Below are 27,387 nucleotides of genomic sequence, written 5' to 3'. Positions count from 1 at the left end.
TCCTGCATTCCAAACTCAGTCCACGACATGCTCATACGAGGAATGAACACTAGGTGGCAGCAGTTACAGGCAATCTCAGCCAGGGCCAGGATCACTCCAAGGTTCCATGACTTCTTACGGGGTTCCGACTTTTATACAGGAATAGTGGTTCCAACTTACTTTTATGCAGAAACCCACCCCATCACTAGCCAAGACCAGAAGGCAGGAGAAATGACTGCAAACGAACTATAAGCCCAAGTTTGTCACTGGGGCCTGTTTCCAAATGAAATAGTTCAAAGAAAGTACCTTTGAAAAGGACAGGTGGACCCAGACCCACAAGTTGTCAGAAGAGTTTGAATTGGTGACCTAAAGGAGACTAACTGGTTATGGGGCTCTCACCACAGAAGCCTGGCTCCCGCCACCCGATGTGCACGCCTCTTCGGGCACATGCATCAGCATAGTTAGCCACTGCGCTGCACAGGCAATCCCGGCCGTCCGAGCAGGAACAAACATCATAACGGCAGTTCTGCAGGTAGGGCAGAGGGCTGACTGCACGGTGGCAGGCCTCGAACTTGGAGGACGTCAGGAGCGCGCAAGCCTCCTCCGCAAACCTGGCTGTTGAGGAGAAAGAAGAGCCTGTAGAATAAGGTATGGCCCAGCCGGGGCCTCTGGGGCCAGCCTTGGGGACTCGAACATTCATACCTCACCCCCACCCCCTCCCTACCCACAAACAAAACCAGTTCCCTTTTCTGTGGACAGTTCCTGCAAAAAATAAATAAATAAATAAATAAGTCTATTTGGCTCTGGCTTCTGGTGCCAATTTACTGTCCTGTGTTTGGCTCAGTAAAATGCGTTCCCCAAAGCCCCACTGTCCGGAGACGGTGGTCAGGGTAGCAGAAGCTAGTGAGAGCAGAGATGTTGCGGCCCCGCGTCTGCACGGGGTCACTGCAAGGCATCTATCACACAGTAATTAAACTTTGAGGTCCCACTGCTGTTCCAGACTGGGACCTTTCTGGGCCAGAAACGACCCAATATTCTCTTCTTTCTCGGGATTTTGCCCGCTATCTCTGTCCTGTGGAATGCCTGGAACACGGGGACCCCGGGGCTCTGCAGCTCACATACTCAAGCGTGGGTTCAGGCTGCAGGGGTCGCTGTGTTGTCTGTGCAGGTCCGGACAGTCCCCTTGAAGCTTCCAGGCGTTTCCGAAGTCTACCACCAGGGGCTCCACCAAGCCGGCCGGCGTGAGGAAGTCGTCTCCCTTGTTGCCGTTGTAATTCCCACACAAGCCACAGGTCTTCCCAGAATAGACTGGAGACAGCTGCCGGAAGAAGCCGGGCCTTGGAGCAGCTGTCCCACAGTGCCACAATGGTTCTACTTAGCTAATGAGATCATTTTTACCAAAGAATTTCTCCAGGTAAAAAAGAAATGCCAGGACGACTAAGCCCTGGGCTGCGAATGGGAGGTGGGGGGACAACACTGCAAACGATGTAGCCCGTGCTAGCCCTGTCCTTGTCTGTCATTCATCTGAGAAGAGTCAGCCAGAGGATTCTAGGAATTATTCAGTCACTTTGGAAGATGCTGAATTGAATGAATAGGTTGGACGAATAAAAACATAAGTTATCATACAAATAGGTTTCTTCCTGATGCCAGATAAAACACATGCAGACTGTCAAGGCCACCTGAGCAGCGTGGCAACAGGTGACACACCTTCTCCTGCCTCCTCCACTTCTAGCATCTTCCTCTCCTTCCCTTCTCAGACGTACCAGGTGCCCTCAGGCTCCCCAGAGTCCCCCTTGGCCACGTCCAAGTTGCCTTCCATCACTACCATCCCCCACACTGAACATGTTTTTCCCTCCGTTCCCTTGGCCTGTCTTGGGGGACAACATGTCTCAGGAGTTGGAAGGGAGGGTGTACCCAGGGACCCTGACCACAGACCTTACAGCATCTGAGCTCAGGACATTTTGAGAAGACACTATTTGAAACAGGCCTCTGATTAGGACAGTCCTGACACCGTGGGGACTGTCCAAGGTCCTCTGCCACAGGACGTGTGGAGTCTGAACTTGACCTGCATAGTAATTACCTGAGCTGGTTGACCATATCCCTGATGCTGCCTGGGGTCAAGGGACCCACATCACACGTAAGTGGGAAGAGGATAAGGACTGGGGTGGGAAGTACGGTGCTGTCCCCGGGCAGGCAGCCCTGGGAGGTATAACACAGAAATAGGAGTTCTCATGGGACACATGAGAAAAGCATCTCATAGAGACTTGTGACACCCACCATGGAGTTACACAAAGGACCCTTAGAGAGCAGGGACCCCGGGAAGTGGGACAGGCTCCCCAGGCATCCTAGGTGTGACCTAGGGTGCTGTTTCTCACAGTGATGTCTTAAGAGCCATGAAGGCCTTTCAAGGCCCCTTCCAGATTAAATATTTTCATAGTTCCATGATTTTGTTCTTGTCTTTCCCTTCTCGTTGGCTTACAAGCACACAGTGGAATTTTCCAGAGGCCCTGTGATCTGAAATACTGCAGCAGATTGATTGCAGAAATAGATATGAGAATCCAGCTGTCTTCTATTAAATGAATCGTTAAGGAGATTTGCAGCCATGTGCGGCCATGGTATTCTTCTTGCTGCCTCCTCTTGTCTCCTGATCCCTGTCTAACTTATTTTTCCAAGAGAAAAGTACTTACAAATGTCTGTTAGGAAACAAGGTTTAGTATTATGTTATAAACGAGTTAAGTGCTTTAATGCCTCTGGTTTGATGTTTTTTGCTGTCTGGGATTTTGCTTTTCTGGTTGTGTCAGGGTCTTGCTATCAAGGTCAGGTTGGCTGAATCTCACTATGTAGCCCAGGCTGGCCCCCAGCCCCAGTCTCCTCCTCCTCATCCCTGGGATATGTCACTGTACTCAGGTTTGATTTAGCCATTAGCCCGGCAGGTATCAGTAGATACAATCTCACTAAAGAGCTCAGGGACTCTCCTCAGCCATTTTAAGACTCTAACAGCATCCGGAGACCCGACAGTAAGGACAGAACTCAGAAGAATACCAGCCAGAGAACTAAGCCTCATTGTGTTGTGATTGAGTGAGAGATGCTGGGGGCTCCCGATGTCCCCTGGCTGACCCCCTTATGAGGTAGCACTAGAGCAGTTCCTGGTCTGCCCACCTGCCAGGGACTTTGCAAGGCCAGCAAATCTGGAAGCCCAGTGAAATGTACGTGTTACTGCCAATCTGATTAGCAAATCCACCCAGAGGACATGGCCCACACATGCATCCACCCAGAGGCTCAGGAAGGAAGGTGGAGGATGCCCCCATGGCCTTCTTCAGATGTCATATGGGCAGGATACTGGGTCTGAGCTGGGTACCCCAATCTGGCTCTTCCCTTCCTTACTCCCCACAGTGAGTGCCCAGGGAAACTCCCTGATCCAAGGCCTTGCTGCAGCTCAGAAACTGGCCAGCAAGTCTGCCTCGATGCCAGTGTTACAGGGCACTCTGACATGTATTCTGGAGATCTGCACAGTACCCAAGCCCCAGAGGGATAGCCCCAGGAACAATAGGGAGCACCCAGAAAACAAACATCAGCTTCTCTCACACAGAGAGGCCTGTTCCTTCCTCTGGGGGTGTAGAGTGTGAGGAGAAAGAAATTCTTCTCCTACCACACAAAGCCATTCTGCCCAGACCACAAGGGGTACTTTGTAAGGGCCAGGCTCCTGCCAGGCTGTAGCTTAGAAAGGGACCTACCTTAACCAGTAGCCGCCCGCGGCCATCCCAGTCTATCTGCAGATCCTCCCCATAGCTGAGGTGAACAGAAGCCATCACCGTGTGCTGGATGCGGAGGTCACCTTGAAGCCATAAGTCCAGGGTGTCAGTTCAGATAGGGAGGTGACAGGGGTGTTGTGGGTCTCAAAGTTGTGTTTGTGAGGTCTCAAAGTGTTATGGCAATGACAAGCAAGGGGTGGAAATCAGATAAGAGTCCATGAGGCTGGGAGAGAGGGTGTGGGGGTTGGGGAGAGCTCTGGAGGAAGGGTGAATTGAGTGGATAGAGGCTAATAAATTCCTAGAGGAGTCTCTGAGCTATCATGATCTGTAATTCCCCTTGTGGACACAAGAGGGCAGCAAAAGCTCCAGCATCCTGAGAGCCTGGAGGTGAGGGAATCCTCTCTGTTTTTCCACTGGAGTCACCTGGGAGGAAGGGACCTCAATCGAGAGAATGCTGCCATTGACCTATAGACATGTCTGTGACATTCTCTTGACTGTGGACTGATACAGGAGGGGCAGTGCTACCCCTGGGCAGGTGGCCCTGGACAGATAGAAACTGATCATGAGCCTGGGGAACAAGCCAGTAAGCAGCCTTCCTCCTGCACCAGTTCCAGCCTCCAGGTTCCTGCATCGGTTCCTGCCTTGACTTCCCTCAGTGATAAACTATGGGGTGGAAGTGTCCAATGAAATAAACCCTTTCCTACCAAGTTGAAGGAAAATGCCAATGACAACCACTAAAACCCCTTGGGCCCCTGTCAGCTTCCAGGCTGGAAGTCTTCCTAGCTGGAAGATGCTGCGTGCAAAGCCGAGCAAAGTCTTCTGCTGCAGTAAGGAGATGTGGGAAAGCTTTTGCTTGTCCTAGAGGAATACATCAGCTCCCTCGGGGGTCACACTCAGCATAAACACACATGAAAACACAGTGTGCTCATTTGCCAAGGCTGTGTGCTGCATTAGGGTTATAGACTCCAGGAGAGCCAGCAGTCGTGGGAGAGAGAGATCTGAGAGCAGCTTTGAAGGTGAAGTTTGGGAGTCGTTCAATACAAAGCCAGTTCATGTGACACAGGCGAAGACACAAGACAAGAAGGTTTTCCTCATGAGGCACTTGCCCCGAATAACATCCTTTGAGCTAACCATTTGTCTGTCAACTGTGGCCTCTCAACTGGGTCAACCTCTGCTTCCAGAAGTCCTCTTCTCTTCCAGAGTCAGATTACCCAGGACACCTCCTCACCCTCCCCAGCTAAATCTTCATCAGGTTCCCAGGAAAGAAGTGGGCAACCTCAGCGGGCAGGGATATAGGCTGGTACAGTACGGAGGAAGTGGGTATGAGCTTACCTTGCAGGAAGGGAATCTGGACATCCTGGCCATCGATGGCCACTCCTCCCCCATGTTTCAGCTTCATGAAGCCATTGTGCAGGGCAGACAGCCGCACACTGACTGAGCGGGTGCAGACAGCATCGGGGTCGTCGGCACACTGAGAGACGGAAATGCAGAGTGACCTTACCACAACTCCTACCAGTCCAGGCCCCAGCCTCAGTTCTAGAGTGTGTGGGCCTCCTTGAACAGCACACTTCCATTCTCACAGAGTATGGGGTACCCAGAGTTACGCAAGAAGGCCCTAAGCCCAAGCCTTGCCCACACCCTTTCCCAGCCCTTTATGGGTTTTCACAATAAACCTTACTAAGTCCTCAGTTCTTCTTATTCTTTGGGCCTAGTAACCCAAAGCACTCAGGGCTTCCCCAGGGTAGAAGGCCTATAAATGTCCCCACCCTTGCTTCATTAGCTGGAGAGTACATACCCGGTACCATGGCACACATAAAGGAGGGGACCCTGCTGTTCCTCACCCCAATTAGCCCTCAGGTTCAAAGAACAGAGGTTTAGGGAGCCACAGACTAGACCTTTGTTACTCAGGGGTGACCCTCCTGAGTAACAAAGAGTAGCCATCTCCCAGGAGCTAAGAAGGGAAAGACAGGCTGCATTTGCATGAAGTCACTGAAGGCCAGAAGAAGGGTTCTCTCCTGTGCACAGACAGGTGCTCGAGCCCCCAGGACACTCACTGTCCTCACCACGAGGCTCTGCAGCCCTCTGACAGGCAGCCTGGCCAAGCTCACCTGCATGGTCTCTATGACAATGGAAAAAGAGTGGTCTTGGCAGTCCCGGGCCAGCAGGTATTGGCAGATCCCACTGAAGGTAAAGTACTTGTTGTCGAAGCTCTTGAAGTGGGATTGGCCTGTGACAAGACACTCCCCTGGAGGGACCCAGAAGAAGAGGAGAAGGGAGAGGTTATAACTTGGTAAGGTGAGGTACATGTAGAAACAGGGTGCCCCACCCCCCCAAAGCTCCCAGGTACCCTTTCCCCCATGACAAGCAAGGCTGAGTTGGGGCAGAGGACTCTAAATCAGGTAGTTCCCACTCTCGAGCTGGTCACAGGTCGACACTCCATTTCATAAATGGGGCAGTTAAGGACAAACAACTACAAAGCTGAATTCAGTCTGGGCTGGAATCAGAACCTGAAGCTACAGCTCTGAGAGCTTCTGCCCCTGACTGCTTGCCTGAAGCCTGCTCCACAGGCCCCAAGCTTCCCTGCTCAAGGCCAGGACAGCTGCAAATGGCAGCCTGGAAGCCTGAGTAGAGCTCTGCTCAACAGGACAGGGGAGGCCGCCTAGAAGCCCAGCTCTCATTGAACTGGCGTGTGGAGGGGCCTGGGGGACAGCTTCACCCCAGGAGAGCCATGAAGAACAGAAGATGAGAAAAACAGAGACTGGTCCAGTGTCAACCAAAGACTCCATCCCTGCCCCTAGTCTAGCCAACAGGAAAACCTGTTCAGGACCAGGAGCAGGTTTTGAGGAAGCATGGCACAGGCAGGAGGAGGCTACCTACACATGGCATGGGCGGGCAGCATTGGCCTTCACCAGGCCAGCTCCCAACCCAAGCTGATAGATGCCTCTGCAGATGGGGACTCTCTATGCTCCCCCTCCTACACAATTGTGACTTCACCACTCCACCTTCCAAGGGCTCAACCCTGACCTCATGTCTTAGAGGCTATCATGCAGAAGAGGCCTTGCCAATGTCTCTACCCAGCTTGGGGAAACTCTATCCTCGAAGACCGCAATGGACCCACTGTGGTTAAAACAGGTATCGTGCTCTTTTGCCAGTCTCTAGATTAGTGTCTGTCCCACCTTTGCTCATCTCCACTGGCACTCTGCAGAAATTGTGTCCCATGAAACAGGGGCTTCCCGCCACCCTCTACCCCTGACTCCACACACTAGGTTCTCCTCAGCACAGCCCACCCCTGGAAGCATCTCTGAGAAGTTCCACAATTCCACCTGCGCCCAAATCCAGGGCTGATGCGGGATCCTAACATAGCCTGACAAGCCACAGGGTGGTTCCTACTGCCAAGATGACAAGGACAGGATAGAGGGGACCCCACCGTCTGCCACCTCATTGGTATTCTCAGGAACAAGCAGTGCTGGGCCAGGCTAAATGTACAACTTGGAATCCAGGTGTGATTCTGCCTCGGAGCATTTGAAGGTTGGGTAGGGGCAAGTAGCCCCAAGGGACTAACGAGTATCTGTCTGGTCCCCAGGGCAACTGCTCCCTTCCAGGATGCTAGGATGACTGGTGAACAAAACCAGCCAAATGAGCTTGAAGCCCCCAGCTAACTCTCACCACATCTCCTCCCACACCATGTCCTGAAAAAGGGCAAGAGTGGACGAAATGCTGGTGGAGAGCTGAGCAGACGACGATGGGGCCAAGGGTCACCCGAGCCATTGTGAACGTCCTGGAATCCAGCGATGTCACAGGAAGGCCTTTCAAAATGGATATTTTTCTAAAGTCACCGTGGTTGAACAAACAGAGCAATGCGGTCGTTTATGTCAAATGCCTTGACCTGGCGGCCGTGAAATGGGTGGGATTCTTCCCCCAGCCATCTCCATTTTCTCAAGAACACTCTTATCTGAGTGTAAAATTGCACTTCCAGTCTCTCCTACAATGCCCAGGGAAAGCAGGGTCAACGAGAAAGCACCACAACTATCTGAAAGCAAAATGTCCTGGCCTGGAATCTAATCCTCTGATCTAGTTTCCTGCTCTCACCCTGCTGATTTCTTTCTCAGCAATCAGAAGTCTAAATATTATATGTGGCTTATCTCCTTGATACAATTGAGGGACCAAGATGCAAACACAGGAAACCTGGGGAAATGGACTGGTGAGCTGCCGAGTAGTAGCTGGCCAAGGGAACTAGAACATCCAATCAAACATCCAACAAAACCACATGACCAGACTCATGCTCCTTGGTCCAGACAGGACAGCTAGGGCATTTGCAGGCAGGAAAAGGGCAGCCATCAGACTTGAGATGCATGGATGAATGGAAAGTCAGAGGTTCTTAAAAAGAGTACAAAATAGAGCCTTCTAATGTTAAAGCAAGGCTGCTCCTAGGTAAAGATCCCCTGTCATTTAGAAGGAGGAGGAAGAGGGGATGAGGGAGGAAGATGAGCAGGAGGAGGAGGAAGAGGGGATGAGGGAGGAAGATGAGCAGAAGGAAGAGGGGAAAAAGGGGAACAGGAGCTCTCTCATCTAATGGGCACACTCTTTTCCTTATAAACAAAGCCTCTGGTGTGGATAGGATGCCCTGCTTGAGTTAACGGCCTTCATCTTTTCCTACAGCCATCCATCCCCACAGAAACATCAGTCCACAGGCCTCCAGCAAGGTAAAACAGACTTCCTGTAGACGCCGGGCTCCTCCAAGCTGGCCTTTACTGCAGTAATGTAATTCTGACCAAATAGGCGTGGTGATCTCTGCACTCTCTCTGGGAGCCACCGCCTCCTGGGTCTTGATGGGCATTGTCATTCCCCGCTGACAGATGAAGGAAACAGAGCACAGAGAAGTTTAACAGGCCCAATCTTCCACAGTGGGCAAAGAGTGCTTTGAACTCAGACATCATAGGCTACCCCTTGGGTGGGGGTCCACAGTTTCTCAGAAGCCTACTCACTTCAGGGCCAAGCCTCTCTGATCCTGGTCAGTGCGGTCACCTGCCAAGAGGTGGGGGGACAACACAGAAGAAAGGAAGCCTGGCTACGAAACATGATGCGCTGTTTACTGACCAGTCCATGCTGGCCCTGAAGGAGAACTGGTATACCTCCAGAGAGCCCAGCAACGGTGTGGACAGACCACTGAACACTCCCAGACCCTGGGGGAGTATGAGGCAGAATCCCAGGCAAGTCCAAGCACCTCAAAGCCCACTGCCATGGGGGAGAAGTTCCTGGCTGCCTGTTAGCCAGGGATACTGGGTGTATCATTCTTCCTGCAGGGTTCAGAGCAGACTGGCCTTGAATCTCAGGGTGAAATCACAGGGATAGATTATAATCCATCAAATTATCCTGAACAGGGGAGTGGAGGGCTAGGGTGTCACTCCATCAGCAGAGCAGTTAACAAGTATGCACAAGTCTCTGGTACCATCCCCAGGACCAAATGAATAAATAAATAAATAAATAAATAAATAAATAAATAAATAAATAAATAAATCCTGGACCAAATAAGTAATAGGTTATTCTAAGATTCCCCGATCCCCAGGAAGCTCCACCCCACCCATTACCTCATCTCACCCCCATGCCTGCTCCATCCAGTCTGCCCTGGGTCTCAGTCCCTCTCTGAACTTTCGTAAGTACTATTGATATTCTCTGTTCTGGAAAGATGGGACTGGCACATTCTGATGGGAGACTTGCTATGAGTTCTAAGTGTCTCATAGCAGCTATGGAATGAAGCTATGGTTACGAACCTTGGATGCCATTAGGGTTTTTGTGAACTTGACATAGTCATCTGGGAAGAGAGACCCTCTATTGAGGTACCGAGAAACCGCCTCCATCATATTGGCCTGTGGACAAGCCTGTGGGTCATTTTCTTGATTAACCCCTAATGTGGGAGAGCCCAGCTTCCTGTGGGTGGTGCCACACCTGAGGAGGTGGGCCTGGGTTGTATAAGAAGGCTGGTTGAGCAAGTCATGGCAAACAAACCAGTAAGCAACGGTCACAAAGGTGGTCTCTGCTTGAGTTCCTGCCGGGACTTCCCGAGACAACGTGGAAGCATGAGCCAAATAAACCCCTTCCTCCCCAAGCTGTTTTTATGGTCTCAACATTTATCACAGCAATAGAAAGCAGACTAGGGACAACATGTTTCACAGATTAGAAAACTCTGCTGGAAAGCTAGCTAGTCCGTGCCCTTTTCAACCAAACCATGCGCACCTGAAGCCCATGCTCCCAACCCCCATCCAGGGCCATTGTTATTTTGAACACAAATGGAAAGCCCTCTACTCAGCTCATCCTCACTTAGGAACCCATCTGCCACAGCCTTCCATGAGGAGCATCAAATGCAGAACCAGGGCTGTATACACATCTAAAGGACAGCATCCAGGTGTACAAAATGCTAACACCAGGATGCAGAACCAGAGCTGTACACATCTGAAGGACAGCCTCCAGGATGCAGAACCAGGGCTGTACACATCTGAAGGACAGCCTCCAGGATGCAAAACCAGAGCTGTACACATCTGAAGGACAGCCTCCAGTAGCCACCATGTTCCCTCTAGCTTCCGTTCCTGGGCACCAAGCTAGCAGGGCTTTCCTGGCCCCTAGCAGTGTTTTCCTGGCAGTGACTGATGCAAAGGTTAAGAAGGAGCTACAGGATGCCTGCAGACTACATCGAAACCACACACTGCTGCATAGGCATTGAATGTCCACCGAAGGCCCGTGTGTTGTTAAAAGCTTGGTCCCAGCAGTGACACTTTCAGAAGATCGTGGCACCACAGGAGATGAACCTTGTGTACGGTGCTAAGTGATTGGGCGTGTGCCCTTGTAAAGGATGGTAGGAAACCACCCACACCCCCAGCCTCCAACTGTGGGTCTTCATCGTCAGAGGCCCTAATGAATTGGGCCATCTGACCTTAAACCTGATGCTCCAGAATCTTGAACCAAAATAAATCTCTGCCTCACAAACAAACCATGTCTGGTATTTTGTTGTAGTAACACAAAGCTGACCAATGCACCACAGTTTTGCCTGAGGATACCCAAAGACTAATAGGGAGTGGACAGTTTCTAGAACACCATCCATGGGGACCACCAGCCCCTCCCCACTCCAGCAGACTGCTGCCCTCCTAAGCCCTTCCCTCCTCCTCCATCTACCCCTCTGTCTTCTCAGTCCCCACACTCAGCACTGTGCTCTAGGCACCCTTCAAAGTGACCCACTATGTTTGAGGATTTGTGGCACAGGGATTGACAGGTATCTCATATTCATCTTTGTCCAGAATCAAAGCCTGGTCCTCTAAGATGCACAATACAGCACCTCCAGGATCTTCCCAGAAGCCCTGCTCTGGTCTTTCCTTGGAGAGCTAGGCATAGCCCCTTTCAGAACCTTCCCATCAATAGCTCTTCCCAAATATCCGAGTGATAAGACAGCCCACTGGCAACAGGACTGTGGTAAGACTGTAGAGAGAGAAGCCTAAGTCTGGCAGCCATGTGTGGAGATGAACAGAGTGAGGGGAGGGGCGGAGCAAGGTTTTGAGAACGAGGTGCAGTTTTTGTAGCCTTGTCAACAAATCATGGAACTACTCTGAAGACCACAAGTCAGAACTGGCTACCCGCCCTTCCAGGCATCAAAACGCTGCTTGCCTTAAATCCTCAACAAAGCTCTTAGAGATTTTGAACAGAAGACCGTGCAATTATGTTGTCCAGACAAGACTTTCATGGACACAGAGCATACTGTAGCCGTGGCTGGGTGAATGGGTGAATGGGTGAATGGAAGGGTGATGGAAAGTAGGCTCTCCCTGAAGTCACTGGTGCGAGGACTCCTGCGGCTGGGAGTCAGTCTGATGAAAACACAGCGAGCTAAACTCATAATCCTGTCCGCTGTGGCTCACAGGTCTTGTGCCATGGGTGCTTCTGGTTTAGCTATTGGATAGTTCAGACTCCCACATGGGATGGCGTTGTGCTCAAATAAAGCAGTTTCAAAAGTGATTTATTCTGGGATTACCCAAAGAATACCAAGACTAGTTGGTCATTCCTGGGCTAAAGCAATTCATCCAGCTTCCATCAAGTTCCAGAATTCTCTCAGTGTGATACGTATTAGATAAGATCCCAAGTGACCCTAAAGCCTCGAATCCACAGACCTGAGTCCAGGTGTCCAAGTCACTCTGATCTACCTATGTCTAGGGCCAGCAAAGGGGAGAAAGGACAGGTAGAAAATCCAGCTGGCTGTGGGTTTTACACCCGGCTCTGCCTCTTAGCGGTCGTGTGACTTTGTGAAAACTCCTTAACCTGTCTTGTCTGATTTCTCTTTTACTGTGCTTGTCTCAGTGTTACCTCAAGTAACCGTGAGGTAACAGGAGAAACTATTAGCACATCCCCAGCATATCGAAACCATCACATGAGAGAGCAGGAAGGGAAAAGTCCAGAGTCTGGAGAGGCAGAGGGAGCTTCGAATGGGCAATGTTTGCAGTAAATAGAGCTGGGGCTGAGCAGGAAAAGGCCAAGGGCAGAGGCTAGACCGCAAGTTCCAAAGCAGATTCTCGATGGGTAGCTAGGGAATGGGTCCTTTGTTACCCTACTCTCTCAGCATTTGGACCATACTGCAGTCTGCATACCAAGCATTCTAGAAAATTCCAGTGAAACTCATAGAAAAAAAGCACTAGAAAGCAGATTTGGCTAAAAATCCTTGGCTTCTCTTCTGGCCCGTGAATTCGCTAAGGACAAGATGAAACAGTGGGCATCAATCTCTGCCGTCCCTGTGTCTATCTCCATCGATAACCTTCCTTCTTGAGTCACCTAGATTCCTGGAATAACAAAACCTCCCCCAGGACAGAGCAGCTGAGAGCAATTATCCACGTGGGTGAGGCTGCACCTGCCGCAGAAGTGAGCTTCAAATAGAAACCGGATTGACAAGCAGTAAGGACTTCTTGGGAAGGCTTGGGGACACTCCTTTATTTGTTCTTTTTCCCAGTGTTGAATAATCTCCACCCTCCGCCCTTCACTATTACTCTGTTTAACTAGTGTACTGGGGCTACAGAAACCTAGTTGTGCCCTTAAAATGCAGGTTAGACTATCACTTCAAGCCAAAAGAGTTGTTGAAATCTCCTCCTCCTGCATCCCTCCTCTTCCTCCGCCTCCCTACTCCTCCTCCTCTTCCTCTTCTTCCTCTTCCTTTTCCTCCTCCTCCTCCTCTTCCTTTTTCTTCTTCTTGATTTTCCAGAGAAGTTCTCTTCTCTTCACTGGGTCAGCCTTGCCCTTCAGGTCTCACAGCCCAGCAACTTAATCCCCAGAGCAAACAGGAGCTGGGCAGGGCAACCTACTCCTGCTTCAGCTGCTGTGGAGCTAGCATGGCTCACAGCGAGCAGACACTGGGGCTGAGATCCAAAGCCAGAGCTGAGGTCAGGAGGTCTTGCAGAGAGGTCACCGTCTGCTGTGCTGTGGACTCTCTGTCCAGCCGGGCAGCGGGGAGGGGATCACACCTCTCCACAGAGAAAGGGAAGGACAGGAGAAAGGGGTGTGCACAAGCCTACCTGGGCATTCCTCATTGCTGCAGATCCATAGGCTGTTTCTGCAGATGCTGTTGGACAAAAGAGCATGCTCGCGTCATTGGTTCTGCCAGGAGGAGGGCATCTAATGAAATTAATGCTCATCACAGATAATGCGCCCTCCCCAGAGAAAGGATACAGGAGAAAAGAAGGGAACCGGTACCAGAGCAGTCTTTAAAGGGTTAAAGTGGTACAGGACATGACTTTGGCCAGAACAGGTTCTTGGAGACCTCATAAAGGGGAAGAAACTAAGAGAGGAAAAGGAAACCTAGGGCATACAGTGGCCCGACAATCTGCCCTGATGCTCAGGTGTCCTGTTCCTCTCCCCGTGCACGAGACCCAGTGAAACAGATGAGCAGAGCCAAGCTCAGTGAGGACCACAGTGAGGGGAGGGAGGACCACAGTGAGGGGAGGGAGGATTCCTGAGGCTTAGCAGGCACAAGAGCAGAGGTTCTCAATTTTCCCAGTGCTGCGACCCTTCAGTACAGTTTCTTATGTTATGGTGACCTCCAACCATAAAATTATTTTCATTGCTGCTTCCTAACTGTAATTTTGCTACTGTTATGAATTCTAATATAGATATCTGATGTGCAACTCCCCTGGGGGTTGTGGCCCACAGGTTGGGAAGAGCTGCACTAGAGGCTGCAAACCGGAAAGGGCTGGGGATGGAACGAGGGGCTATTCCCCCAGTGTGCAGAGACGGGTAAGCAGACCAAGGAGCCCTGCTAGGGGACTCTGCTGACTACCACCCAGCTGACAAAAGATTTAAGGAGAGAGGCTTGATGCCTGATGTCCTACAGCCTCTTGGTAGAGGACAAGCATCATTTACTAAACGGTCGTTTGGAAAGACAGCTAGAGTTGTCAGCCGCATGGAAAAGACGTGTCCTCTGATTTCTCTCTAGGCATAATGTTTACATACCACCATTGCCTTTAACACCCGCTCAGATCCCTCTGCCAACTCCTCATCCCCTACTCTCAACCCAGGACAGCTCCTGGTCCACCCCTCCTGTCACAGGTTCCCCTCCTCCATCCCCTGGGTAGATCAGACTGTGTACTGTCAAGATTACCAAGTGTTGCAGTCCCGAGAGAGGGAGGTGCCAGGAGGGTACCGCTTCCCGGCGTTCACACACGAACAGTCGGAGCTCTGCACACAGCGGTCTTCATCCAGAAGCTCTCCCTCTGTTTCAAGGGCATCAAGACAAAGATCTCAGCACCATCATGATCACTATTTACCTCTCGATTCTAGAACCCCGTAGGCAACCAGAGGCTTAGTGCTTCTTCTGGAAAACTCTCAGACAATGCACTGTGATGTTTATTCTTGACATTAATGGAATATGAGAGAGGGGGGATACCAATTCCCATTCTACCGAAGAAAGAATGGGTCACAGAGCTTGCTCAGGGTTGGCTAGTGGCCGCTCAGAGGAATCAAGAAGAACTTACTTGACACCGGGTGTGTAACCTGAGTTATTTACTTCCATACCCTAGGGGGTTGAATTGAATCAATAGTTTGTTCAACATCATCCAGGAGAGAAGTCATGAGCCTCAGGACTTCCTAACTCGTATAACTGAATATAGCTTGCAACCGTCACTCAGTGTCCTGGACATACAGTTTCTAACGAAAAGCCCTTTTCAGCTGAGCACACATGGCAACTCCAGGACATATTTTATAAGACCTTTCTCCCAGACTGGCATCCTGAACCTTAACTGAGGAAACAAAACCACATCTCAGATTAGGCCAGGAGCTCCCTGAACAAGGTCAGCGTTGGGACCAAGACAGTTCCCTAGACACAGTGCTTTCTGAGTACAGTACAATGGGAAAACATGAATTCAAAATAAAGGCCAGTTCAATCCTAGGCTCTCGGTACAAAGACTTTAAAAAAGTTAAATAAAAGACCTCTGATTTCAGCCATGAGAGAAAAACACAAGCGGCCTTCATCTCTCTTCCCAAAGCCCAGGACTCTGGCAGGGCCTCAGGTTTGTAGATGAAGAGGGACGTTCATTACCAGGGCAGTCACAGCCGTCTACACATTGCTGCTGACACACTTCATTGATAGGCAGGCTCTGGCAGGTTCTGGTGCAAGGAGACACACACTCCTTATACTCCATGCCAGCCGGGCACACTGGGCCTGAAAGACAAATCAAAGGAGTCTCCCAAAGCTGTGTACCAGCGAAGCAGCTTCCAAACCACACTGCAAGCACGGCCAGCCTGGCGCTCTGACTGCCCACTCTGTCTAGAGGATCCTGGGGGCCATCTCCAACCCAGCAGCCCATGGTCCCTCTGCAGCCGGCACCTCCCTGAAAGAGCATCTTCTGTTTTGCAAGGTCCCAGCTAAGACTCACTGCAGTGCCCGGTCCAGACCCTACCTCGAGGCTATCTGTTCTCCATTCTCTGTGAAGAAAGCTTGGCTGTCTTTTGCCTCTAGGTGTTCTGACCTCTTTATCTAAAACTTTCTCAGGGTAATGCCAAATTCTGGGCTGGAAAAGAATAGCTTCTAGGGACCAGCAAGAAACTATCACTTCCTCTTTGCTACCTCACCCCCAGCTCAGGGCATATTCTATCCATGCCCACTTTGGTGATGCTCACTTACTTCTGTTTGTTTCTTTTTTTTTAAACCAGGCTGCCTTTAAGCCTTATTGCCTAGCTATGTCTCTGTTCGCCACATGGAGCACACAGAGTCTCATGGGCAAAGCCTGCCTCTCCTGAAACAACCGCCCCCAACTGCTTCTTTAAGAACATCTATCAGACATCTCCTCCACCCTACCACCTTCAAAGGTCTAAAAAGACAGCCACTCCCTATTCAGAGGAGAAGGCAGCTCTAACCCCCGCCTTCCCACACCCCCACAGCGGAGATGGCAGGCTCTGATGGCAAAGCTGTTTGCCACACGGTGAAACTCAAATGTGCGGTGTCAGTATCAGCCAGGCGCTCTGCCTTCTCCAGTCCACATTATCTGACTAATTATAGCCAACCAGCTGCCCATCAAGGGGCTTTTGATCAGCGTAGAGAGAGAGAGAGAGAGGGCTTTTGCAAGGTGACCAGAAGTCTCTATTTAATCATGGTGATTTGGAGATAGTGACAATGACTATGGACCCAGTGAGATTTAGAGATGCCCAAATGGCTATTACAAGGCAGGATTGATGACAGAACAGAACACACGGTGCCTGGAGGCCGGAAGGATGAATTAATAAAAGGGGAGGCCTAATGAAGCCCTTCTGGTCTCAGGAGCCACCACACACACAGCTTAGATCACCTGACATTTCTAACTCAGGAACACTGTAAAGACGAACACTGAGACCTAACTGTCTGCTGGGTTGAAGCAGAGACAACTGTGGGAAGCCAGGGGATGGATTTCCTGAGGGAGTCATGGGTAGCGAGAAGAATGTGACATGGGACAGAGGTAGGGACAGGTCCTTGAAAGGCTTGCTCATCTTCCACACAGTCCATGAGGGAAGGGACTCCCCTACAGGTCAGTGCCGAGAGGACTAGGTGACAGAGGGCAGGAGCCATTCAGGCTGGGTAGACACTGGCTGATGGCACCGGTGGGAAGCACACATCACACCAGGGCTCCAAAGCACCCTGAGCGCCCCCACCCCAAGGCAAGCAGCCTGTTCAAGCACAGGGGAAACCAGACTTACGACAGGCGCTGTGGTCAGTCCAGCCGTACAGCACCATCCCTTCCTGGGCGCAGGTTCGGGCATACTCAAGGAGAACTGGGCATGCGCATTCTGGCCCCGTGAAGCACGTACAAAAAGTCTTCTCACACAGAGCCACAAAGGGCTCAGGATCCACCAGAGGGTGGCAGCGGGCAAACACCGATGCAGTCTTCAGTAGCTGGCACTGCTCCCACATAGCCTGTAGGGGGGGAAAGCTCCTGAGCATGGTCCAGGAGTGGTTCCTGGCTCGGCCCCGTGCTCACTTACTGCCCCTCTGAGGATGGCATTAAGGACACCGAGGTTCTAACAGGTGCTTACGTTCAAACAAAGAACAGGATCTAACCGGTGCTTATGTTCAAACAGAAAAGATGGCACATGCCTTTGAGGTAGACCAAAACTGAGGTCACGTGTTACAAGATGGGGCTTAGAAATGGATAGTCTGAGCTCTGTGAGAAGTCATGTCCTACCTGAGAGAAAGGCAGAGAGAGGCGCACACTGAGCTCGGGCTTGGTCCATGCAGCTTTGGATTCCAGCAGTCAGTCTTCTGCCCTGGCCACCTGCCTTCCCTGATCTCAGTATTCTTCATGACCAAACAAAGGATCCAACAGAAGGATGCTTGCTTTATGCAGTAGAGTTTCCTAGACCTCACTCTCATAGATTTAATACAGTTGACTGGGGACGAGGCTTAGGAATACGCTTTCTGACACACTCCCCAGAAGGCTGCTGGAACCAATAAATAAGATCAATTCCCATCAGCAATAATATATTAACTGCCTACTAAATATCTCAAGAGGTGCTGTGCCAGGAAGGGCCTATTTTGGGTATTGCCCTCTGTTGATACTCTCAACCTAATTACACAAGACAGGTTTGGAACCATGGGTCCTTTCTTCTGTGATTCATGAACATAAACATGGCTGCATGTTTTACTTACAAGTACCTCTTCAGTCTGTGTTTTAATGGTTCCAAAAGCCTGTCACTGGGGGACTGGAGAGATGCCTCAGTGGTTAAGAGCATTGGCTGTTCTTCCAGAGGTCCTGAGTTCAATTCCCAGTACCCACATGGTGGCTCACAACCATCTGTAATGGGATCTGATGCACTCTTCTGGCATGCAAGTGTGCAGATAGAATAAATACATAAAATAAATAAACAATTTTTATTGCCGGGCGGTGGTGGCGCACGCCTTTAATCCCAGCACTTGGGAGGCAGAGGCAGGCGGATTTCTGAGTTTGAGGCCAGCCTGGTCTACAGAGTGAGTTCTAGGACAGCCAGAGCTACACAGAGAAACCCTGTCTCAAAAAAAACAAAAAAAAAGAAAAAAAAAAAAAGCCTGTCGCTGGATGTTTCCTGTTTCTTGTCTTGTTTTTTCACTGTACCTGTCTCTGTAGCTGGGATACCTCAATCCATGGATGGCATGCTCTAAATAGGAAGCTTTTGACTCTTAGGGACACATAGACCAGCAGTGTATATTAGTAATGTCTTCCACTTGACACAACACACACACACAATGCTATGGATAAAACCACAGTTTGCTTCATTCATATCTTTCATTTCATTATCTTTCTTTCATTCATATGTATGTCTCCTACTGGGAAATCAGCAGCTAGTGAAAGGACTTACAACCTTTGGCTAGATAGAAAGGAACACGAGAGTAGCTATATACTATAAAAAGGACTGAGTCATGGGTCGTAAACTAGAGCCAGTCAGTGTTTGCAAACAGGATAGTAGAAAAAAGAGGAAGTATACTGCTTTGTTTTGAGAAGACATTGAGAGAGCCCATGTTTGTGGAGAGCAGGGAGCCAGGCCCAAGGTCCTCTGCTTTGTGGCACCACGGGAAACCCAGAGATAAGTGATGTCTAACCTGCGTGCCACCATTCTCAAGATTCTCGCTGACACTAGGGACCCTCTGTGGTCCTAGAAACTCGATGTCCTGCTCACAGTCGCCCTCTGCGAGGTCTGTGCATCTTACCTGATCTGGCCTGTCTGATCACACAGTCAGAATCAGGCCAGCAGGATATAGCATCACATCTGTGGTATGACCACAGTAGGTTCATTGTGCATCTTGGAAAAGCAGCTGAACTACAAACCTGCCGGTGGACTGAGGGGAATCAGCCAGCCAACAGATACCATGTCCCTCCCTAGCTCCGCCTTCCTCAGTTTCCTCCCATTGAGTTGATGTCTCTGTGGCCATGCTCTGGTTGTGGAAACTTAGACTAATAATTAGTTTGCCTGGTGGTTCCCTTAGATGAATAGAAATAATAGTTTTACTGCTACTTCATGGGTTGTAGAGCTGCCACCAAATAGGTCATCATGAATGGCTTGGGGGAGGCTCAGGCCAGTTGGGTTTCAGCTACAGTGTCCTTCCATTTGTCATCTTGAATATTCTGCCCAAGGAGAAATAGATTTCCAAAGCTGGTAACCAGAAAGAGTGACGGGGGCTGGTTGGCCTGCTCTGGCCTCACCCCAACTTCCACGGCCTGAATTCAGGTTCAGCCACATTCATATGGCATTGTGTGAACTTCAGCTTGCTGTCTCGCCCCTTCCTCTGTGTGAAATGGGGAGGATGGCCAAAGCTCCCACTGTAAGTCTACAGTGAGCCGCAGTGAGCAGCCGATAGAATCACACATGTCAAAGATTCGTCCCAAGAAGTCGTGGCAATGTCATCATCTATCCCTTCTGCAGTCACTCTCCTCCACAAGGACAAGCAGGTCTCCCGAATATCAGGACAGTCTTGTCCCCTTTCTCATCTCTATCTCCCTGGGCCAAATTGGGATAATGGTCACCATGGCAACATTATCACTTCTCTGGTATCTTGGTTGCCCCCTGGTAAGCTGGGGCAGCTTTCATTGATTTCTCATTGGGGAAGGTTGCCCCTGATAAAGTAGCTAGAAGGCAAGTCGAAGGGCGGGGGAAGAAGGCTGAGGCCGGAGAAAACACCACTCAGAGGACAGAGCCCTGCCCTTGCGGGGTGGGGGGCAGCTGAAGGTGTCCAGCTGCTCAGGTTCCTGTCTACCTGATTTCCCACCCACAGGTTCAGAACTAGAAAGAAGGAAACAAAACACCTGAAAAATCACAAGACCTGGAGAATCTACTGCTCCCCAACCCCTACCCCAGGGCTCTCAGACAAGAGCGATTGCTCTGTGTCATCCGTGTGACCAGTTCTTGGCACAGTAAGGAGGAGCGAGAAGTTTTCCCCATGCAAGACACAGTATCATCTAAAGAATGAAAGCTGCAGTTGAGGTATCCTCTCTGCCGGGAGTCCTGGCAGGGCAAGGCCAGCCTGGCTCATCCCCCATTGGCCCAGGTCAGTCCCTTCCAAAGGGAAAGTGGGAACAAGACTCTAGCATATTTCCTGGGAGGTCCCTGGAGGTGTTAAATGGTTTGTAGAACTCCACAGCAAGACAGGTGCTTTCGGGTTATTTCACTGCTGGGTGACAGTGTGATTTCTGCAGAAGCTGCCTTCTTAGAACAAATCCTTCAGTCCCTACCCCAGTCACCTGAAATCTAGCTACAGTTTCTCCCTCTGCAGAAACAAAAAGAAGTTTGGGCTCTCATCCTCTCCTCCAAGCTTCCTTTGGTCACCTCCAACCTCAACCTGGTCCACAGTCTGGTTGCTAGGCAGGCCTATCAACATCTGCCCAGTGCCTCCAGCATGACCTGCTCTGACCCCACAGCAGTACCAGGGGCATATTTACCTCACAGTCTTAGCCACTTCCAGGCCTCTCTGTTCTAACTTAGCCCAACCAGGCCATCCAAAGTCCTGAGATGACACAGAATGAAGTCCAAGGTGGATTCAATACCTGTGCTCCCAGATTCCCAGCAGACACCATTAGTTTTACAGATAATGCTACAATAGTCACTGTACAAGCACTGGGTGGGCGACCTCTAGGTCTGCAGCACACAGATGCCGCTGAATATAAAAGGCAAACTATGCCCCATGCCGATTTAAAGGGTCCATTTTAGCTCAGTGGGAAAGCAAAGAGGCTGGGCCCTCCATGACTGAACCTCAGCCTTCTCCTCTTGTCCCATCCCCAACCCAGGCATTACTGACGCCTTCTTGAAAACACCCTAATGGGCCAGGCAGTGATGGCGCATGCCTTTAATCCCAGCACTTGGGAGGCAGAGGCAGGTGGATTTCTGAGTTTGAGGCCAGCCTGGTCTACAGAGTGAGTTCCAGGACAGCCAGGGCTACACAGAGAAACACTGTCTCAAAAAAAAAAAAAAAAAAGAAAGAAAGAAAAGAAAAGAAAAAAGAAAAAAAAACACCCTAATGTTTTCTTTCACTGGCAAGTCTATTATGCCCAAGCTCTGTGTCTAGCACAATGAATGCAAAAGAAAACACTTGGGTCAATTCCAGCAATCACAGAGCCTGAGGGGAGAGGAAGCCTAACCTCTCCACCTGTCTGCCTTTCCTCTCTGAAGCCCTCTGTGCCTCGGTCCAGGAGTCAGCTCTCCAGGAAGGCTTTCCCCACAGTTCCTCCTCTCTCATCATCCTCTGGGCACACCGCTCTTGAATTGAAAATACCCATGTCTCTGCCCTTCTCCTCAGCTTCCCTACATGTTCCAAGGACAGGAGCCGCACTAGTTGTGTAAACGCTGGGTCAATCCTAGCAGTAATGAATACAGGCATAAGTCACCTCCAGTGCCTCAGGTATGCCAAAGGCCAGTTTACAAGCAGGCTGAAGACTTCATCATTACCTGAGGTGGCCTTCTCAGTGAAGCAGCCCTATTGTAGCTAGAGGAAACCTGCAACTGAAATGTCTGGAAAACCATCCCAAAGCCAGGCATAGTCTGAGCTGGGTCTGGATGCTGAGTAAAGACTTAAGGGCAAGCCAGACAGCGGCTTTAATCCCAGCACTGGAGAGGCAGAGGAGGAAGAAGCAGGTGGATCTCTGTGAGGTCAAAGCCTGCCTGGTCTATAGGGCAAGTTCCAGGACAGGCAGGGCTACGCAGAAAAACCCTGTCTCGAAAAAACAACCAAGCAAACAAAAAGGACATGAGGGGACATACTAGACAAAGTTTTGTCCCCAGCCTAGAGTCCCAACCTGCTGGGAGGTAGAAGAACTTTTAGGTAGTGGAGGCTGGTGAAAGGAAGTTGGGTCACTGAGGATGTGCCTACAAAGGGGAGATAGCATCCCAGGCCCCTCCTCTTTGCTTCCTGGTCACCATGAAGCAAACACCCTCCTTAGCCACACACTCCCAGTGTGATGCACTTTTACAGGCCCATGCTGATGGGACCAAATGACCATTAAACTCTGAAACCACGAACAAAAGTAAGTGTTCTGCTTACCAAATTGACTTCCTTGGGTATTTTGTTACGGCAATGCCGAGCTAAGACCCTGAGGATTATCTCTCTGTACCCCTTCCTGTGGGCATGTGTGAAGTCAAGAAAATTGGTGAATCCAGATCAACAGGCCAGAAGAGTCTAACTGGAGGCCTGAGCTAGTCATCTCTAGCTCCTGCCGACCCTCCCGGTCAGAGGCTGCTGACCTAGAGGAGCACAGCCAGAACGTTCCACACAGCTGCTCTGCTCCAACAGAAGGTTCACATAAAATACAAACCCTGTCCTTCTTCTGCAGCTGAGACCCTCTTCTTTTTTTTTTTTTTTTAAGATTTATTTATTCATTTAATTTATGGGTACACTTTTGATGTCTTCAGACACACCAGAAGAGGGCATCCGATCCCATTACAGATGGTTGTGAGCCACCATGTGGTTGCTGGGAATTGAACTCAGAACCTCTGGAAGAGCAGTCAGTGCTCTTAACCGCTGAGCCATCTCTCCAGCCCGAGACCCTCTTCTAACCTGTGTAAATAAAGTGGTTTCAAAAACCTGTGTATCTTTCACAAAATGGATCTTCAGAGACTTGTGGGGCAAGTGGAACTATGTCACCAAAGACTGGGAAGGTCAGGTAGGTTCAGAAACCTAGAACCCTCGGACCTGAGGATGGTAGGCGTTTCACCTACTCCCAGCCAGGGCTCCTGTCCTGAAACACATGACCACAACCCCCAAGGGAAGATTGTAATCTCTAGTCACATAGCACAAAGTTCTCCATGCCAGTGAGGTGTTTAGATGGGCCAGCCCGGAGGGTTTAGCCAATAAGCTTTCCTTCCCAGACATTCCTTCCTGCAGAAGATACTTAATCTCTGGTCCATGCCAAGTAAGTTGTACACACCCATTTTCCATGATGAACAATAAATAAACAGCATGAACAAGGAAGGACTGTCTCTCTCATCGAGAACCACCGTGGGGGAAGCCTTTGCCATACAAAGCCACGCTGCCTCAGTCTCCCTCAGAAGGCCCCTCTGCACTCCTAGACATACTCACTGCTAAGCTAAGCTGGGGGATTTCTGACTAGATGCCTCAGCCTGCCTCGTTTCTCACGGGGGCTGGGGTCCCCATCTTAGGCTGTGTTCTTTCACCCTTGAACTGTGCATCAGCACTTACTGCAAGCCAGTTACCCGCACTCTGCATTTTTCTGCCCAAGCGGAGTTCACACACACCGGCGAGACAGAACACAGAACTGCACAGAGACTGACAGACACTTTCAAAGGACACAATATTTCCTTAAAGGGAAAAGAATATGTCCATCCTTTCAGATTTGGGATAGGAATACATAAAGTAAAAAAAAAAAAAAAAAAAAAAAAGTACTAGGTAGTCCCAGTATGGTGGCACATGCCTGTATTGCAAACAACTGAGAGGCTGAGGCAGAAAGACAGGGAGTTGGAGACCAGTCTGCTACACAGCATAATCTTGTCGCAAAAAAACAGTCAGGGCTGAGGCAATGGCTCGGTGGGTTAAGTGCTGGCTGTGTAGGCATGAGAACGTGAGCTTGAATCCCCAGGCACAGTAGCATGCGTCTATGAGGCCAGGGCAGCTACAGCCGGATGGGAGGCAGGGACAAGAAAAACCTGAAAGCTTGCAGGTCTTGGGGTGCACAGTGCCCAACAAGAAAGAGACCCTGCCCTAAACAAGCACAAGGCAAGTACTGGCACCTGAGGTTACCCTTGACTTCCACAAGTGAATGCACATGCATACATACATATACATGCACGTGAATACATGCACATACATACATGCATACATACACATACATGCACATGCATACATGCACAAACATGTATGCATATATGTAGCAGGATAGTTTCCCACTACATTTGTATAAAGCTCAGCAGTTGGGTTGTATGAGAGGTAGGCAGAGTGAGGAAGTCAGGAGGAGAGGAAAAGGAGAAGGAGGAGGAGGAGTTAGGAGGAGGGAGAGAGATGTAGGAGCCATGGAGAACCACGGGTCCAGGACAGTCCTGGGTAACAATTTATATCTTAAGATATTGGGAAGATATTGGGAAACAACTCTAATTGTGTGGGCATCTTGTTAATTGAGCATTTCTAATTACACAAAGCCTTTGGATAATCTTTAAGCATTAGAGTCTCATTTCTACCGGGTACCACGTAGATCGTAGGTATTGACTGGGGTTTAGCTAAGCATTGTGGAGACAGGGTGGAAGATTGGCAGAGCCATCTCCCATGCTGGTGTCTCGTGGGTGGCAGGGCCAGTGCTTTTGGACAGCATGAACAGCGGTCAGAACTGAGCAGGAGCAGGAGCACACTGCCGCTCTTGGTCTCAGTCAGGCCTTGTCTAGTCAGGAACATGGAGGCTCCCATAACAACAAGCTAGATTGAGTGCTGCCATTTTAAATATTAACTTTAACACATATACATACATGCATATACATACATGCATATACATACACATGCATGCACATACATACATATATATAAAATAAATAAGTCTGGGGATATCACCCAATGATGGAACACATGCCTAGCATACATGAGGCTCTGACTTTAATGCCTAGTACTGTCAAAAACTAAACATTATTTTTAAAGAATCCATACGTGGGCTAATGAAACAAGCAGGCAAAAGAGCACAAATGGCTGAGAAGCACTTTTTAAAGTGTTCAGCATCCTCAGCCATCAGGGAAAAGCACACAGAAACTAATCTGAGAGTCTTTCTTACCCCTTACATCACAATGGCTGTCATCAAAATGAAAGATAACAGCGGTACTGATGAGGAGTGGGTAGAGAGGGACGCTTGTTCAGTGCTGACAGGAACGTAAGCTAACGCAGCGATTATGGAAGTCAGTGTGAAGGGGGTTTTCCAAAAAGTGACAATAGAACCTCTCTATGTGACACAGCTGTGCCACTTCAAGTCACAAACCCAGTGGACTCTGTATCCTACCACAGAGGTCCCTGCACATTCATGTGCACTGCTGAGTTATTCACAATAGCAGGGAAATAGAACTGGCCTAGATGTCCACAAACAGATGAATGGGTAATAAAATGTGGTAATCACGTAATAGAATTATACTGTAAAGAATTAGCTGTAAACCAGGAAAACTGATGGGTCTGGAAAGAATTACACACACACACACACAAACACATACATGTGTGTATATATGTGTGTGCGTACACACACACATGCACGCACACACAAATGCACACACACATACACACACGTGTGTAGCTGCTCCTGTAAACCAGAGTCCTATACTTCTGCCCTTCTTTCCACTGCTGTCTAGTAAAAAAGAAAAAAATCTAGCTTAACTGAGGGACAAGCCTGACTGCATAGGGGTTGATGTCAAAAGTATCCCCTCTCCAGGAAAAAGACATCGGGACGGGTATGGCCTTCTTGCCTCGCTGGACAACGACAGGGGGACCAGAGCCATTACAAGGTCCCCTTCAAATACTGGAGGTCAGGCCTCTATCCCCGCCTTCGCAAGATTAGAATCGCCACAGCCCTTCTATACTTAGAGAAGGAAGGAGATGTCAGGGGCAGCCCTGCTTACACACTGAAGGCCTAAAATCAGCCATAGGCCTAAAATCAGCAATAGGGCTGTCATACATGTATACTAACACCAAGTCTTGGATCTCAGTGGAAAAACATTGAAACAGATGGCTATAAGCTAATGTAAACAGGCAGCTTTTGTGGAAATTTACAAGCCTGAGTAGTCATAGACCTTGTAAATAGGTAGCCTTGGCAGACAATACCAACTTAGATAAGGACAAGCAAGTCATAGGCAGAGTCATAGTGACTTGTCCCTTGAACCTTCACCCAGCCGATACCCAGTTCTGAAAGATATCTGTATTCCCCCTGAACACCCACACGCCAGTGTCATTCCCTTCCCCACATCCTGCCTTTCTGTGTTTATAACCACTGTGTGAATGAATTATGATTTGAGAAAAAAATAAATTATTTTTAAAAAAAATCTGGCTTAAGAGAAACAAGCTGGATACTCATACTTGAGTCTCCTTAAGCAAGGCATCAAGGAAGATTCATAAGCCTGAGAAGCAATGCATCTCTTTTTTGTTCTGTGTTTGTCTGTTTGTCTGAATGTTCTTTCTAGACAGAGTTTCTGTATGTAGCATTGGCTGTCCTAGAACTTATTCTGTAGACCAGGCAGGGCTCGAACTCAGAGATCTGTGTGTCTCTGCCTCCCAAGTGCTGGGGTTAAATATGAGTGCCCCCACAACCCAGCAAATTCTATTATTTCTTAAATTAATTGATTAATGTTAATAATGTCCCAGTTTTAATGCCTAATATGTTAAACATCAAGAACTGTAAGCAGCCTGATACTGAGCAGCGATGGAGCCCTGTACCAGCGATGTGATAACCAGGCTTGAGGCCGGGCTATACTCTAAAGCCTGCTCACTTGCCATCAAACCACAGGTTACATTGAGTCAGGAATTCCATGGTTACAGAGTCAACCAAAACTTTAAAATATCTGGGGCAGGTGGTGGCATCCAAACTGAACATGCACCTACGGTTTCCTTCCTTTCCTTTTTCTTATTCTCTCAAAATAGTCTGACACTTATCTGCATAGATAGCCTTTACAATGAACTGAGTATAATAACCTGCAATCATTTAAAGTGTATGAAAAGGACAAGCTCAGTGGAGAAGGGCACTTGCTGTACAAACCTGATGACCTGAGTTTGATTCCCAGGACCCACATTAAGGTGGAAGAAGAGACTGACTCTACACATAAACACACACACACACACACACACACACAATTTAAAAATAAATAATACACACAATCATCTTTTTAAAGTAACACAGTAATAATTTTTCAATAAAGTTAAGTAGACAAGAGGGTATGGACAGGTCATAACTAACTAGCATACCATTTATGTAGGTTTGTGGCACCATGAGGAGAGCAACAATACCAACCAACCACAGCTCCCAGGGTCCTAACCACCAGCCTGGGAGCACTTATGGGGGGATCCAGGGCTTCAGCTGAATATGTAAGAGTGGAGGGCCCTGCCGGGCACAGGTGGAAGATGAGATCCTTGACCTCATGAAGGCTGGACGCTCCAGGGGGTGGGAATTTTGAGGGTGGGGAAGTGGGAGTGGGGGGGTAGGTGGGGGTTACATCCACGGAGAAGAAGGAGGAGGGG

The 27,387-nt window shown here is 49.5% G+C and overlaps 1 protein-coding gene across 1 annotated transcript in view; it reads right to left on the bottom strand.

The window, feature by feature from the left end:
• The window catches only part of Vwf (von Willebrand factor), a 136,800-nt gene that overhangs the window by 81,104 nt on the left and 28,309 nt on the right, over positions 1 to 27,387 (bottom strand). Inside the window, exons 7-15 of the mRNA XM_028754414.1 lie at positions 16,920 to 17,136; positions 15,289 to 15,411; positions 14,353 to 14,464; positions 13,271 to 13,317; positions 5,840 to 5,976; positions 5,064 to 5,202; positions 3,714 to 3,814; positions 1,102 to 1,297; positions 379 to 594 (exon numbers count right to left, since the gene is read on the bottom strand). Of these exons, the coding sequence (XP_028610247.1) occupies positions 379 to 594; positions 1,102 to 1,297; positions 3,714 to 3,814; positions 5,064 to 5,202; positions 5,840 to 5,976; positions 13,271 to 13,317; positions 14,353 to 14,464; positions 15,289 to 15,411; positions 16,920 to 17,136 (1,288 nt within the window). The remainder of the gene's footprint in view (positions 1 to 378; positions 595 to 1,101; positions 1,298 to 3,713; positions 3,815 to 5,063; positions 5,203 to 5,839; positions 5,977 to 13,270; positions 13,318 to 14,352; positions 14,465 to 15,288; positions 15,412 to 16,919; positions 17,137 to 27,387) is intronic.

The sequence above is a fragment of the Grammomys surdaster genome, unplaced genomic scaffold, assembly GCF_004785775.1.
Source record: "Grammomys surdaster isolate TR1022 unplaced genomic scaffold, NIH_TR_1.0 126013, whole genome shotgun sequence".
Lineage (NCBI taxonomy): Eukaryota > Metazoa > Chordata > Mammalia > Rodentia > Muridae > Grammomys > Grammomys surdaster.
This window is presented reverse-complemented; position numbering and strand designations above follow the sequence as displayed.